This window comes from Macrobrachium nipponense, chromosome 11 (assembly GCF_015104395.2).
Source record: "Macrobrachium nipponense isolate FS-2020 chromosome 11, ASM1510439v2, whole genome shotgun sequence".
Classification (NCBI taxonomy): domain Eukaryota; kingdom Metazoa; phylum Arthropoda; class Malacostraca; order Decapoda; family Palaemonidae; genus Macrobrachium; species Macrobrachium nipponense.
Window position 1 is genome coordinate 59,176,972 of NC_061087.1, and position 15,685 is coordinate 59,192,656.

General features: G+C 47.5%; 1 protein-coding gene across 1 annotated transcript in view; it reads left to right on the forward strand.

The window, feature by feature from the left end:
• The window catches only part of LOC135206233 (pyruvate dehydrogenase E1 component subunit beta, mitochondrial-like), a gene marked incomplete in the record, with an annotated part of 150,109 nt that overhangs the window by 12,017 nt on the left and 122,407 nt on the right, over positions 1 to 15,685 (forward strand). The window contains 1 exon segment of the mRNA XM_064237602.1: positions 14,090 to 14,206. Within this exon segment, the coding sequence (XP_064093672.1) occupies positions 14,090 to 14,206 (117 nt within the window).

Below are 15,685 nucleotides of genomic sequence, written 5' to 3' on the forward strand. Positions count from 1 at the left end.
TCTTGCTGGCCCTGGCATCAGCGAAGAGAGTAGGGGAACTTCATGGTCTGCCTCCTTCAATGTTAAACATTCCAGGGGATGGGGATCTGTGACGCTCGATTTCGTCCCGAACTTCGTAGCCAAGACTCAGAATCCGTCGATCCCTGACGACAGGTTCGAGTCTTTCACAATCCCCTCCCTAATGGATTTCACCGACAACGATACGGATGAGATGCTGCTTTGTCCTGTGAGGGGCGCTACGGCGCTATCTGAAGAGAACTCGACACCTCAGGCCTGAGTGTCGGACGCCTCTTCGTTAGCACTGGGGTTACCAAGAAAGAAGTATCCAAGAACATGCTTTCTTTCTGGCTGCGTGAGGTGATCAAGGAGAGCGTACGAGGCTGATGGTAGTGCGACATCCGTACGCTCCGTCCGAGGAGCCCACGAAGTCAGAGGTATTGGACCCTCCTTGGCGTTCTGTAAGAACTTCTCCGTGGCGCAGGTCCTGAAGGCAGGGTGCTGGGCCAACCAGACTACCTTCACATCCTTCTACCTTCGGGATATTGCCCACAAGTCCTTGGATACTTTTTCCCTTGGGACCTGTGGTGGCTGCTCAACACGTGTAAAGCTTACCAGCACCCGAGCAGGCAGAACAGCATCGATTCCTGGGTGTGACTGTGGGAATGAATGTGTGAATGAGAGTGCGACTGGCTTCTCTTCCCAATCTTTCTCTCCCTCTACCTGTAGGCAGAGGGTTACGGTCGTCACCATGCTGGAAAGGAAGATGATGCAGGTAAGCTACTCGACCGAGCCCCAATCTATCCCTTAGTTAGGGATAGAAGCAAAATATCCTCCACTTCCTCCAACAAGGGGTGGGAGTGGATGCCTACTTGAGACAAAACCCATAACTTTATATTGGCTCTTGTAAAGGAGCAAGTTCTTGCTTGCTGGTACAAAACGAGATACGCTTGCCTCTCTCTTAGTACTTGGCTCAGAGGTCTGACCATTGATCCTGCGGTGCACACCCCGATCAATCGGACAGAGGCTTGGACCCCTCCCTCGCTCTTACGACCAGGGAGGCATTCCAGGGTTGGACGAACACCAGTCTGTTCACCAAAAAGACTCGGATTCCTCCCACCAATAAGTGAGTCTTCCTATTGTTAAAAGACTGAGGGTTTGTATTACGTATCGGAACAAATGACAAGTTTGTCGAAAATTGCATTTTCATACAATCAACTTACCTGTCAGATATAATACTTAGCTAAGACTTCCGTCGTCCCCGACAGAAATTCCAAATTTCGCGCCACTCGCTACAGGTAGGTCAGGTGATCTACCGGCCTGCCCTGGGTGGCAGGACTAGGAACCATTCCCGTTTTCTATCATATTTTCTCTGTCGCCGGTGGTATCAACATTGTTGTTACTACCTCCTGACCTGAAATCTTATTTCAAAGCTATTGATCTTCTTTTCATCGGACTTTTTGGTGACGTACCTGGATCGTTGTTTTGGCATTCGCTACTGTGGACTGGATTTGGACTTGCTTTTTGATTTTTCTGCAGAATGTCTGATTCAAGTGTTAGTGTGAGAATGTAAGTGAATGTAGGCTGCAAGGTGAGGATACCGAAGGCTTCGGTTGATCCTCACACTGTATGTCGTAAATGTAGAGGGTTTGAATGTTCTTTAACTAATACCTGTCATGAATGTGAGAGGTTGAATGCTGAAGAATGGAAGACTCTAACTTCTTACTTGAAGAAGTTAGAGAGGGATAGAGTTAGACGGGCTGCATCAAAGGCTGTGTGTACAAGGCCTATTGAGCCTTTTATTGAGTCTATCTCTCCTAATGTTAATGTTTTTGATTCTCCCTCTGTATCGGGACCTTCACAGCCTTTTTGCAATCAGAATTGGCCTCTGACATCGCCGACCTGAAGGCTACTATTCACAGGATGAGATCCAAAAATGGCGACTTGCAAGGTAAGGATAGTGACAGTGACTTGTTCAGTGAAGTGAGTGCTCCCAGTGTTGTGGAGGGGGCGTTTGATCGTCGCTGCGACGCTCCCAGGCCTAGACCCTCTTCCAAGCTCTCTGATGAAGCTCCCTCCTCGATCAAGAAGGCAAAGGTTGTTTGTTTCGACGTCCCCCCTGCATGGACGTAGCGGATCGTACTCCTTCGAGGTCTCCCTCCCTCCTCCTCCCATTGAAGAGGACGCTGGAGAAGCTTCTAAGAGGATCCTTCTAGCTGTTCAAGAGCAGCTAGCCTCCTGGTCGAGTTCTTGCTAGAGATCCTCCTCGCAAGAAGGACTTGTTGCGCTTCCTGTCAAGAAGTCTCGTCTTCTTTCCCTGCCAGGCGCGAGGCGCCTTCCAGGTATGAAGGTTTCTCTTCCAAGCATGTAGAAGAGGATCTTCTTTTCAGAACAAGCGCAAGAGAGGCATATGCCAGGCGCGAGGCGCCAGCCAAGCGCGAGTTTACTTCCAAGCGCGAGGCGCCAATCAGACAAGAAGAGTCTTTCAGGCGCAACAGCCTTCCACGCACGAGCCTACCAGGCGCGAGACGCCAGCCAGGCGCGAGAATTAGCCAGACGCGAGGGTGCCAGACAGGAGTGAGGAGCCAGCCAGGCGCGAGGCGCCAGCCAGGCGTGTGACGCTAGCCAGGCGCGAGGCGTCATCCAGGCGCGAGGTGCCAGCCAGGTGCGAGGAGCCAGCAGGCGCGAGGCGCCAGCCAAGCGCGAGCTGTCAACCAGGGCGTGAAGTGCCAACCAGACGTGAGGCGCCAACTTTTGTCCAGAGGGACTCTGTACATTCGCTTAGTCCCTCTCCTATCAGGAGTTTGTCTCCCACAGATAGAAGACTTCCTGATTTTGATGTGGATTCTCCTTTGGCAACCCGTATAGACAAGAATTCAGAAGACGAGGCTCGTGGTAGGGAAGGACTCTCAAGCTACAAAGTCTTGACAGCCCTTCCTGCTTGAGGAATATGGGGACGTGTTTAACTCCTGCCGCTCCTCCTTCTCCGCGCTCTCTGTTTTCGAGTGCAAAGGTCCCTAAGTCTTCGTCTTTCCTGAAAATGAGGCCTACCATCTCTATGAAGAGGGCTCCTTCAGTCACTTAATGCATGGATGGATACGAAGAAGGACTTGTCAGGACGGCCTTCTGCATGCCCCAGTGAGACTCGCTGGCAGAAGGGGCATTTGGTACCAACGGGGGAGAATATGGGTCTTTCTCTCCCTTCCTCAGCTGAAGCAGACTTCCTAACTTTAGTTGATGCTTCTAGAAGACATGGACTGAACTCTGGCCCGTGTGACTGGGGCATTTCGGAACTGGATCATCTCCTCAAGGGACTCTTACCATGGTTTTTGGAAGTCTTCAATTTCTTGGATTGGTCCCTTGGGGTGATGTCTAAGAAGGCTCATGACTCAGAGGGTCTCGACCCGGAAGTACTTCTTTGTATCTTGTCGTGTATCGACAAGGCAGTACAAGATGGCTCCTTAGAAGTCTGCTCTTTATTTGGAGCGGGACTGCTTAAGAAGAGGACGGTATTCAGTGCTTTCTGACCAAGGCGGTCCTCACTCTCAAAGAGCAGCACTGATTTACTCTCCCATGTCTGACTTTTGTTTCCTTCTCAGTTGGTGAAGGACATTCCCGATCACTAACTGAGGAAGGGCAACGCAAGACCTTCTCCTTCAGTCTTCGGAAGAAGAGACCTGCTGCAATGGTTGAGAAGAAAGGGCCGAGTACATCTCTTCAGCCCTTTCGAGGAGGCCCTCCCTCCAGAGCTCCTCAAAAATGAAGGCTCCTGAGAGGAGAGGTAGATCTGCCTTCCGTCCCTTTAAGAAGGGAAAGTGATTCTACGGGCCTCCAAACACCAGTAGTGCCAGGCTCCTAGGATTTGTGGAGGCCTGGGCACGTATCAAACACGGACGCTTCATCAATGTCTGTGATAAGGAAGGGATACCTTATCCCCTTCCAGGACAGTCCTCCCCTGACTTCAACGCCAACACAACATAGTCTATTCAGGGGATTCAGATGGATTCTCGGGGTTTTCGAGTATTTCCTTCGCAAGAGAGACTCGTGAAAGGCTTGGAGAAAGTCTCTCTCTTCTTAAGGAAAGAAACGGACTTCGGCGAGGGAATGGTTGAGCCTTCTAGGGACCCTTTCCTCGCTCGAACAGTTCTTTTCCTCTAGGAAGACTTCATTTACGTCTGCTTCAATTCTTCCTCAAGAGGTCTTGGAGTTTGGGAAGACCGGACGTCTATCAGACTTCGCTTCCCCATTCCAGTGGAGATGAAGCCTCACTTAGAATGGTGGTGCCCCGTTGCCCCCATTGAAGGAGAACAAGGGAATCTCCGTAGAGGTTCAGAAACCGAGCCTAGTGTTATTACTCCGACACGTCGGAGAAGGGTTGGGAGCAACATTAGGTACGAGAGAGGTGTCAGGCACCTGGGAAGCAGCACAGGTGTCCTGGCACATAACTGCAAAGAACTCTTTGCCGTACACCTGGCACTGAAGAAACCTAGAACCTTTTGTGTCAAACAGAGTAGTTCAAGTAAAATGTGGACAACACACCACGCTTGCCTACATTCGGAAACAAGGAGGGACTCCCTTCTTGTTCCTTCACGAACTAGCAAGAGACCTGCTGCTCGGACTTCCCAGAGGAACATCTCCCTTATGAGATTTGTTCAGGGTAAGGAACGTAAGGGCAGACAGGCTGAGCAGGAAGAACCAGGTCCTTCACACAGAGTGGACCCTCCACTCAGAAGTGTGTCAGAGTCTCTGGTCTCTTTGGGGGACTCCTCATGTGGATCTCTTTGCCACATTCCTCTCCAAAAGACTGGGAAGTCTTTTGCTCTGTGGTAGAAGACCCCAGAGCTCTGATAGTCGACGCCTTCCTGCTAGACTGGCTCATGTAGAACGTCTACGCTTTTCCACCTTTCAAGATCCTGGGACAAGTACTGAAGAAATTTGTGGCGTCAAAGAGGACAAGGATGACCCTGATAGCCCGCCCCCTTTTGGCCGGCACAATTCCAGAGGTATCATCAAAAACCTCCCCGCTCTCGCTCTGACTGCCTTTCGACTATCGAAAGACTTGTCAGAGCGAGAGGGTTTTCTCGCAAGGTTGCAAGCGTGATCGCGAGAGCCCGCAGAGCCTCCACTAGACGAGTATATCAGTCTAAGTGGGAAGTTTTTAGATGGTGGTGCAAGTCTAAGAAGTTGTCCTCCTCCACTGCCTCTGTGACTGAAATTGCTGATTTCTTGTTGTTCCTAAGAGAAGACTGTCATCTATCTGTATCCACAATAAAGGGATACAGGAGCATGCTTTCGGCAGTCTTCAGGAATAGAGGCCTAGATCTTGCAGATAAGGATCTCCACGATCTTATAAGATCCTTTGAAAAACTACTAAGTCTAGGGAACCGGCTCCTCCTAGCTGGACCTAGATGTAGTGCTCAGTTCCTGTCATCTGAAAGGTTCGAACCTCCTCATCTGGCTTCGTTTGGAGACTTAACAAGGAAATGCTTATACTCTTATCTTTAGCAACAGCCAGGAAAGAGTTAGTGAGCTACATGCCCTAGAGGATAAAGTAGGATTCAAGGGGGACTCAGCCATTTGCTCGTTTAAAGCATTATTTTTATTGTAGTGTCTTACCGAACAATTATAGAGCCGTGATTTCCACGAGCGGCAGGATACTAAATTCAAATTTAGCGCGTCGGCGTCGCCAAGCACTGGTGGTGATGACGTCATCTCCTCCACTCGCGGGAGAACCAGGTACAACTGCCCAGGTGAATCCAATTCTTTTCCTGCCGGCGTCCGGTGAACATCGGTGGTCGGTGCGGTTGGATGACTTTGCTTCGCTTTTTTTCTTGTGGATTTGATCTTCGGAATTGGTGAAGTACTCTTTTTTGGCGTTGTTGTTATTTTGCTTTTATTTAGGCGTTGCCATGTCGGATTCTAGTCCGTCGGGAGTTAGTTTTGCATCTCAGGATGTAAAAAACTAGATTATCCAAGCTAGAGTATGATTCTCACACTAAATGTGTTAAGTGTAGGGGACGGTTTGTTCAGCAGATCGAACATGTAACGAGTGTAGTGATTGGACTGATTCTCAATGGAAGTTTTTTAGTTCATACTCGGAGAAATTAGCTAAAGACAGAATTAGAAAAGCAGCGCTTAGGGAAAGTAGACTTAGCTCTGCTTCGTCTTGCGATGTCATCTGTTCCTTCTGTTTCTCCTCAAATTGTTATGGTCTCCTTTAACTACATCCTCCTATTACCTCCTACTAATCACTTCTCCGCTTCCCGTGTAGTTTCTTCCGACACCATTGCCAGTCTGGAATCGAGGTTAGATCAGAAATTTTCGTACTAGCGAATACGGTTTTGCAACTTGGTATTCAGTTAAGACGTTTTTGGAGAAAGCGTTCTCAGGTAAGAGTGTAGTTGAGGGTGCTTCTGTCTGTCCTGACACGTCTCCTAGACAAGGTCACTGTCCAGCTCCCCCGCACCGGGGAGAAGACATACCGAAGTCCAAGGGAGTCGATCGGGGTGATTTGCCCACAGACAGGCGCCTCTCTTGTTGAGCCTGTTGCGCCTCAACAGGGCTCTGGTTAAGCGTTGGAAAGGTGTTGCGGTCAGACGCCTTTCAAATGATTCAAGCGATTCGTCTCCGGTCGCACGGCGCTCTTGGCAAGATTCGCCCGTTTCGCGTCCCTTAAAGAGGCGTTCAGGCGCCGATTCTTCGCCTCCTCCAGTCAGCGGTATAAGGAGCCTGAGATAGGGTTGCGCCTCGGCCGTTACGCTCGTTCGTCCGCCTCAATCTGTGCCTTTTTCAGGCTCCATCTACTAGTAGAGATTGTGGTTTTAGCGCTGTAGCTAGCAGTTCTAAGGGTGTTTCTTTAGCGCTTTTTCGTCTGTTACGCCTGATGCGCCTGTTTCGCTCGAATTTCGGCGGCTCCGAGCGAGGCGCAAGTAGTTTTTCCGCCTCCTGCTGAACATTTAGGCTCTTCCAAGCTACGTTAACTGTTTTTGATTCGTCTCTGGCGCCTTTGCGCAAGCAGTTAGAGATGTTAACCAACTGGATGAATGAGTCCAAGGGTGGTTCGAAACCTTCAGATCCGGTTGTAGTTCCGTCTACTTCTTCGGCGGTATCGGAGAATGAAGAAGAAGTAGAGAAGGAGGATTCACATCACCTCTCTGTTATTCACCGTCTCCTTAGATTTCTTCTGGTATCTTATCCAGATTATTTTGAGAAAGCGGCTCCGCGCTCTCCCAACTTCGACTTTTTTGATGAGGAGGAAAACTTCAGACCCTCTCCTCCCAAAACTTGTTCTATCTAAAGCGGTTAGACATTCGTTGGAAGAGACGGAGAAATGGATGTCTATGAAATAAAAGAGACTTAGGGAAGGCTCTTTTTGCTTACCCTCCCTCTAAGTTGCTTCGTAAGAGGTATAGGTTTGTTTTATGTAACTGGGGAAGCTCCTTCTCTGGGAGTTTCTGCCTCCTCCAGGGAGACTTCTCCAGTTTAATCGACTCCTCTAGAAGATCTGCTTTCGCCGAAGCGAAAGTTTTCTTTACAGCGCCTGAGTTGGACCACGTTGTAAAGAATCAATTTAAACTTTTGGAAGTCTTTAGCTTCCTTGATTGGACTATTGGCGCTTTAGCGGCCAAGATCGAAGACTGTCCTCTCTTTCCCAGGAGTTAGCGGAGGATTGGATTGGTGTTCTGTCCTGTGCGGACAAATCCATTAGGGATGGATGTGATGAGTTAGCTTCGCTCATCGCCTTTGTACCCTTAAGAAAAGGCAACTTTGGTGCTCACCTTTGCTTCTAAAAGGTTACGTCCCAACAGAAGTCTGCTCTCTTGTTTGCTCCTTTTGTGAAAGATAACCTCTTTCCAGACGATGTAGTGTTGTCAATTTCGTCTGCGCTAGATAAGAAATCTACTTCGGATTTACTGGCACAGTCTACTAAGAGACCTAAAGCTCCCTGTGGAGACTGTTCCTTCGGTTTCTCCTCTGGCCCAAGCGCCTTTTCGAGGGAGAAAACCCAAGCGCTTCTTTCGGCCGAAATCGAATTTGCGACCTCAGTCTAAGGCCTTCGGCCAAGGTTAACAACCTTGCCAATGAAAGCTCGGTTCTTCATGCACCAGTGGGAGCCAGGCTGGCTCTGTTTTGGGAGGAATGGGAAAACAGAGAGCAGAAGCCTGGGTAGTGCAAGTACTCAAGTTCGGCTATCGTATTCCTCTCGTTTCACCTCCCTCGCTCTCACCTGTTGCCAATTCCATTCCAGGCATACTCTCCAGGGCTCAGACAAATTCTGGCGCTAGCCGCAGAAGTGGAAGCGCTTGTTCTCAAAGAAGCGATAGAACAGATAGAAGGGGATTTTCCTCCAGGCTTTTACAATCGCCTTTTTGTAGTTCCCAAGTCATCAGGGGCTGGAGGCCGGTTTTGGATGTGAGCGCCCTGAACTTGCATGTCCAGAAAACAAAATTTCATATGGAGACCACTCGGTCGGTTCTGGGAGTCCATCAGACAGGGGGATTGGATGGTCTCTCTGGACATGCAAGACGCTTATTTTCACATTCCGATACATCGCGAATCTCGGAAGTACCTGAGGTTCATGTTCGAAGGCAAGGTGTTTCAGTTTCGGCGCTTTGCTTCGGACTAGCGACCGCTCCTCAAGTTTTCACCAGGGTTCTATCCCCGATAGGAAAGCTGGCTACACTATTAGGAGTAAGAATCTCCCTCTATCTGGACGATTGTCTTCTCCGTCGGAATCAGAGAGTCGGTGCATGAAGGACCTTGGAACAACTCTGATCTTGCCAGAAAGTTAGGAATTCTGGTCAACAAACAGAAGTCCCAGTTGGTTCCATCTCAGAGCATCCTTTATTTGGGGATGATTCTGAATGCTCAAGTTTTTCGGGCTTTTCTGTCCCCGAAGGGGAGGGTTCAAGGCTGTCTGGAGACAGTTCAGGAGTTCTTGGACAAAAGTAAGTTCTGCCAATCAGTGGATGAGGCTCCTGGGCAAATTGACGTCAGTGGAGAAATTTGTGACGTTGGGAAGACTGCCACATGAGACCTCTGCAGTTTTTTTCCTGAGAGCCTCTTGGTGCAGGAAGACACAACCAGACTCGATTACCTTTCCTGTCACAGATCAAATAAAAGAGGACCTAAGGTGGTGGCTCTCCTCGAGCAAGGTTTGGAAGAAGGGTTAGATTTACGACCATCCTCCCGAACCTACAGTTCTTTTCCGACGCATCGGACACAGGTTGGGGAGGCCCTACTGGGAAATCAACGGACTTCAGGAGCTTGGTCGGAGAAGGAGAAGAAGTTCCACATAAATGTAAAGGAACTGTTAGCAATTTTCTTAGGGCTCAGACAGTTTCGGAGCTTAGTAGAAGGCCGAGTAGTGGCAGTGCATTCCGACAACTCCACGGCTCTCTCGTACGTGCGGAAACAGGGGGGACTCAGTCTTTCTCTCTGTACGAAGTAGCCAAGGATCTCCTCCTGTGGTCAAACGAAGCGAAGGTTCAGCTAGTCCCGAGATTTGTTCCGGGAAAGATGAACGTCCTGGCGGACGAGTTAAGTCGTCAACAGCAAGTGTTACCTCTGGAGTGGACTTTGGACAACAAGATTTGTCAGAAACTTTGGCGCCTTTGGGGACGACCGTCAATAACCTGTTCGCGACACTCGAGGAACAACCGTCTTCCTCTCTTTTGTTCTCCAGTCCCAGATCCTCTAGCTTGGTCGGTGGACGCAATGCTGTTGGATTGGTCGGGTCTGGAAGCTTATGCATTCCATCCCCCGTTCGGTCTAATAGAGAGGTGCTGAACAAGTTCATGTCGCACGCAATGTAACGCTAACGTTAATCGCTCCCTTTTGGCCCAGGAAAGAGGTGGTTCCCGGACCTTCTCCAGTTGTTAGTAGACTTCCCCAGACTTCTTCCTCCGAGAAGTGCTTCTCAAACAACCTCACTTCAAGAGGTTCCACCAAAAACTTGTCCGCTCTAGCTCTGACAGGGTTCAGACTGTCCGGAATCTTGTCAGAGCGAAAGGATTTTCAAGAAGAGCTGCAGAAGCTATCGCTCGTTGTAGGAGAGAGTCTTCTAACAAACTCTATCAAGGGAAGTGGAGAATCTTCAGAGAGTGGTGTAGAAGTGCTAAAGTCTCTACTTCTGCGACCTCTTTAACAGAAATAGCAGATTTTCTTCTATTTCTTAGGAACTCTAAGAAACTGGCTCCTTCGACGATCAGAGGATATAGAGCCATGCTCTCTTCGGTTTTTTTTCGACATCGAGGTTTGGATATTTCCTCCAATTCAGATCTGTCGGACCTCATTAGGTCTTTCGAAACCACTAAGCTCCCGCAAGATACAGTGGCTTGGAACTTAGATGTGGTGCTTAAGTTCCTCATGGGGCCACCGTTTGAGCCTTTGAAGTCGGCTTCACTCAGGAACTTGACTAAGAAGGCACTCTCTTATTGCACTAGCTTCTGCTAAGCGTGTCAGCGAATGCACGCTATAGACAAAAGAGTCGGTTTCTCTCAAGGCAATGCTGTATTTTCGGTATCTTTGACCTTTCTAGCCAAAAATGAGAATCCTTCTAATCCTTGGCCGAGGAGTTTTGTGGTAAGGAACTTATCTGATTTGGTTGGACATGAGGAGGAAGAAAGGCTCTTATGTCCAGTCAGGGCTATTAAGCAGTATCTGTTTGCCACTAAGGGTATCAGAGGACAATCTTCTAAGCTCTGGACCTCGGTTCAAAATCCCTCTCGTCCTCTTTCTAAGAATGCTATATCGTTCTTTATTGAGAGCTTATCAGGGAAGCTCACTCGCAGTCCGAGAACGACAATCTTCCGTTCTGAGAGTTAAAGCTCACGAGGTTAGAGCAGTGGCAACTTCTTTAGCATTCAGAAAGAATTTATCTTTAGCTTCGATTCTTCAGAGCACGTTTTGGAGATCGAATTCGGTTTTTGCGAGTCATTATCTCAAAGAGATAGAAAACGGTTTTCGAGAATTGTAAAACGTTAGGTCCGGTGGCGGTTTCTGGCATGGTGTTGGGAGAAACGGCACAGGGGTCGTCACCTCTATGCTAACTTTTCACCTTGAATAGGTTGTCGAGTTCAAGGGAAGCTGGGGGTACTGAGTACCTGGGATACTCACCAGTCTGTTAGGTCAGATTTTACAATGGTTGGGTATATATGTTTTTAAATCTGGTGTTGGTGACAATGTTTTTGTATGATTGAATTTCTGGTCTTAGCCCAGGGCAAGGGCAATCTTTGTTGTTACTATCCTCCGTCAGTCAGCCTGACTCGCTTGAACTACGGAAGGATTCCACTCCTGTAGAGGCTAACTTTGGTCAAATTCCAATTCCTCTACAATAGTAAGAAGAGCACCGACCAGAGGCAGTAACAGTCTGCTGTAGCTCTCTTACAAGGTAAGGTACACAGACACCTTGAGTGTTTACTGGTATTGCAATAAATGTAACCATTTAAAAATACTAGTGGTCCACTGAATCCCACCTTCCATAAATGTGTAATCAGCTCTATATTGTTCGGTAAGACACTACAATAAAATGAAATTTTCATTATTAAAATGAAGTTTTATTGTATACTTACCGAACAATTATGATTATACCCACCCTCCTCCCTTAGTGGACGGACGGGCAGAAAGAATTGGATTCACCTGGGCAGTTGTACCTGGTTCTCCCGCGAGTGGAGGGAGATGACGTCATCACCACCAGTGTTGGCGACGCCGACGCGCTAAATTTGAATTTAGTATCCTGCCGCTCGTGAAATCACGGCTCTATAATTGTTCGGTAGTATACAATAAAACTTCATTTTAATAATGAAAATTTCATTTTTTAGCTAAAACGAGAACCCCTCGAATCCCTGGCCTAAGACCTCGAGGTTGAAGGCTTATCGAGTCTCGTCGGTAGAGAAGCAGAAAGATCTCTCTGTCCTGTAAGAGCACTAAAATTCTACCTTCAGAGAAAAAACCAGATGGGGGGGCACTAGACAAGGTCTTTGGTGCGCGGTAAAAGACCCCACAAGACTGATGTCTAAGAATGCTCTAGCGTTCTTTGTGAGAAACGTCATTACAGACGCGCATAAGATCTGTCCTGACGACGCGTTTCGACTCTTGAGAGTGAAAGCTCATGAAGTGAGAGCAGTAGCGACGTCTCTCTCGTTTCATAAGAATATGTCACTAAAGAACATTTTGGAGATGCAACTCAGTATTTGCATCTCACTACTTGAGAGATGTTCGTGTGACCTACGAGAAATGTTTTTCTCTAGGTCCTTTCGTGTCTGCGGATACGATCCTGGGTATAGGAGCTAACACTGATCCTTAAATTTGTACATACCTTCTATTAGATATGTTCTAGACTTTCTGCTGACAAAATGCTAGATGTCGCACTGGCGGCCGTTCACTATTGTTCAGTAAGGAACTCTTGTGATATCTTCTTAGATGAGTATTAATTTTTGTGATGAAAATTTTATGTATTTGTGCGTAATGTGTTTTTGAGTTCTGGTTGTTGTGAAGAGTTTGGGGATAACTCTGAATAATCTTTAGTACTAACATGGTGGTTAGGATCAGGTGATCGGGATCGGTTGTGTGCTCCTTCATAAGGTGTATTGTCATATAAGTGGATTAGCACCCATTGACAAAGTCCTTTTAGGCTTTGCCGAGTAAGCGGATAAGACCCCATCGGCAGACCCACAAGAACTCTTGGCCATAGATCACATATCTCGCTAAAGTTTCTTGAGGTGATGCAGACTTCTGGGCAGCCGCCACAAAGTCTACCACCTATCAGGTAGGAACCAAGGTTTTTTATATACCTACAACATATGTTGTTTACCTGTCTATTCCAGTAGTTAGCTGTCTCTTACCCTCCACCAAAGGGTGCCAATCAGCTAAGTATATATCTGACAGGTAAGTTGATTGTATGAAAATGATATTGTTATGATACAATAAAGTTTCATACATACTTACCTGGCAGATATATACGATTAATGGCCCACTCAGCCTCCCCACAGGAGACAGGTGGAAGAGAGAAAATATGATAGAAAACGGGAATGGTTCCTAGTCCTGCCACCCAGGGCAGGCCGGTAGATCACCTGACCTACCTGTAGCGAGTGGCGCAAAATTTGAATTTCTGTCGGGGACGACGGAGTCTTAGCGAAGTATATATCTGCCAGGTAAGTATGTATGAAACTTTATTGTATCATAACAATATCATTTTTCCTAACTATACAAACCTGAGGTCCTTTACATATAGTCCCACCTCATGCCACCCCTCACTATGCATCTTTTTGCATGGGCCTAAAGCAAAAGTGATTCTTCACCTCTCGCCGCGCGCACGATCGGACAAGCAGTTAACTACCGTTCTCCCCTTGTTCGAAGCTTACGACCGTCCCAGCTGCCGCTAGTTACCTTCCTATTGTTAAAGGACCTCAGGTTTGTATAGTTAGGAAAAATGCAATTTTCGACAAATTGTCATATTGCGCCATTGTGGGATTACGGCGCCTTTGACTGGTCTAGAGTTTCGAAAGAAGTTGTGCAGCAGCCGTAGGCTTTAAGATCGCTTAGCGTCGAAAATCATTAGCGTCAGCGGCCAGGAACGGAACCCCTGCCGCTAACCGAGGGCCGCCTGTATAGTGAATTTTGAAATTTCAGGCTGTCATGTGAAAAGCATTGCATGTAATTAGTTGTTAAGTGTTTATAGAACTTAATTTTATTATAAGAATGTCATATTTGTTGATAAATTATGGATATGTTTATTCTCTCTCTCTCTCTCTCTCTCTCTCTCTCTCTCTCTCTCTCTCTCTCTCTCTCTCTCTCTCTCTCAAATGGGCACTCCATCTTTGGAAGATTGCATCAAAGGCAGTGACTTATTTGCACATCTTTATTATGATATACCATATAATGATTTAAGTTAGCATGATCTTTGTTTTTTCAGAAGTATAACCATAACCCTTACAAATTACAGTAACTATTTATTGGCTATTCTGTTGTCATATTTTCTGTAGGCTGGTGTAATAGTTTTGTTGTGGAAAGTTAATGAAATAGAATTTTAAATGAAAGGATTGATTAAAAGTTGTTTATGAAAATACTTATACAATTTTATGTTGTGCAGCACATCTCGGGGGTGTTGACCCGTAGTTTCTCCACAACAAGAGTAGCAGCAGGTCAACTCACTGTTCGTGATGCTCTCAATTCTGCCCTGGATGAAGAAATGGAGCGGGATGAAGGGGTAAGAGCATATACTATATGTATGAGTGATAATGAATCATTTGACAAATGTGTAAACTGCTGTAACTTAACAATTCTGTTGCCCTTTGGTACAAGATATTTGAAATGTTTGGTTATCATATGAGTAGGATTCTTAGTAGGAAAAGGATTGAAAAATGCTTAATTTTGTTCATGAAACTTACCTTACAGATATATATATAGCTGTATTCTCCGAAGTCCGACAGAATTTCAAAACTCGCGGCACACGCAGTGGGCGGCCAGGTGGTAGTACCCATTCCCGCCGCTGGGAGGCGGATATCAGGAACCATTCCCATTTTCTATTATATTTTTTCTGTCGCCGGTCGGTAAACACCTGTTTACAGACCTCCGCCAGGATTTTTGGATTTGACTCGTTCTAAGTATCTGGATTGACTTTTGGTTTTGACTCTGGATTGTTGGATTGGCATGCGCGATAGTGGACTTTTTTTATTTTGGATTGGCTTTTCTGTGAACGTGATGTTCTGGATCAAGTTCAGTGAGCTTCAGATGTGTGTGAGGAGTGATTGCAAGGTGAGGCTACCGAAATCATCGGTAGATCCCCACACAGTATGTATGGGGTGTAGGGGGCATGTTTGTTTGTTGGATGATCGATGCATTGAATGCAAAAGTTTGACTGATGGTGGATGGAAGGTGTATGAGTCCTATCGGCGTAAGTTGGAACGCGATAGGATCAGGAGGGCTTCCTCCAAGAGCGGTTCATTCTACGAAAGGTAAGGGAAGTAACATTTCATTTCCCATTTTAACACCAGTAGAATTTGCTTCACCTAATCCTGTGTTGTTGCCTGAGGGCCCTGGTTCTGTGTCTGGAGAAGGTAATGCCCTTTCTCTGATTCTAGAGTCGTTACGCACTCTAGAGTCCAAAGTGTTGGCCCTAGAAAACGGCTCGAGTAAAGTGTGTGATCGTGCCCCTAGTGTGTGGAGGGGGCGTCAGATCGGCCCCATAATGCCTCTAGGCCTAGACCTCTATCGGACTCCCAGGACTCAGGGAGTGGGTATGTCGAAAAAAGCCGCAAGAGGGTTACGGGGGCTCCCCACCGATCTGGCGTCCCTTCGGCAGGACCTGTTGTTAGTTCCCAGGCTGCCAAGGAGCGTGCTCAGGCTTGCATCCTTAAGGACTGTTTTTCGTCCTCCGAGGCGCCCTCCCGCGCAAGGGGTGGAGCGCTCGGAGAGACTCGCGTCCGTTGAAAAGGACTTTTCGAGGGAGGACGCTTTACGTCCCCTCTCTACGTTATCGTTACGGTCTTCTCCTGCGTCGTATGACGCGTTTCCTCCACAGAAGAGAGGTAGGACGTCGTCCGAGGAGCGCTTCTCTTCTCTCGCGCCTCGGAGAGGCAGGTTGCTGTACCTGTGAGAAGGAAGGAGGCGTCCCCTCGCCCCTCGTCTTCTCGCAGGCTCAGCCCTTCACCTCTTGTTTCTTCTTCACCAACGAAGAATATTCTTG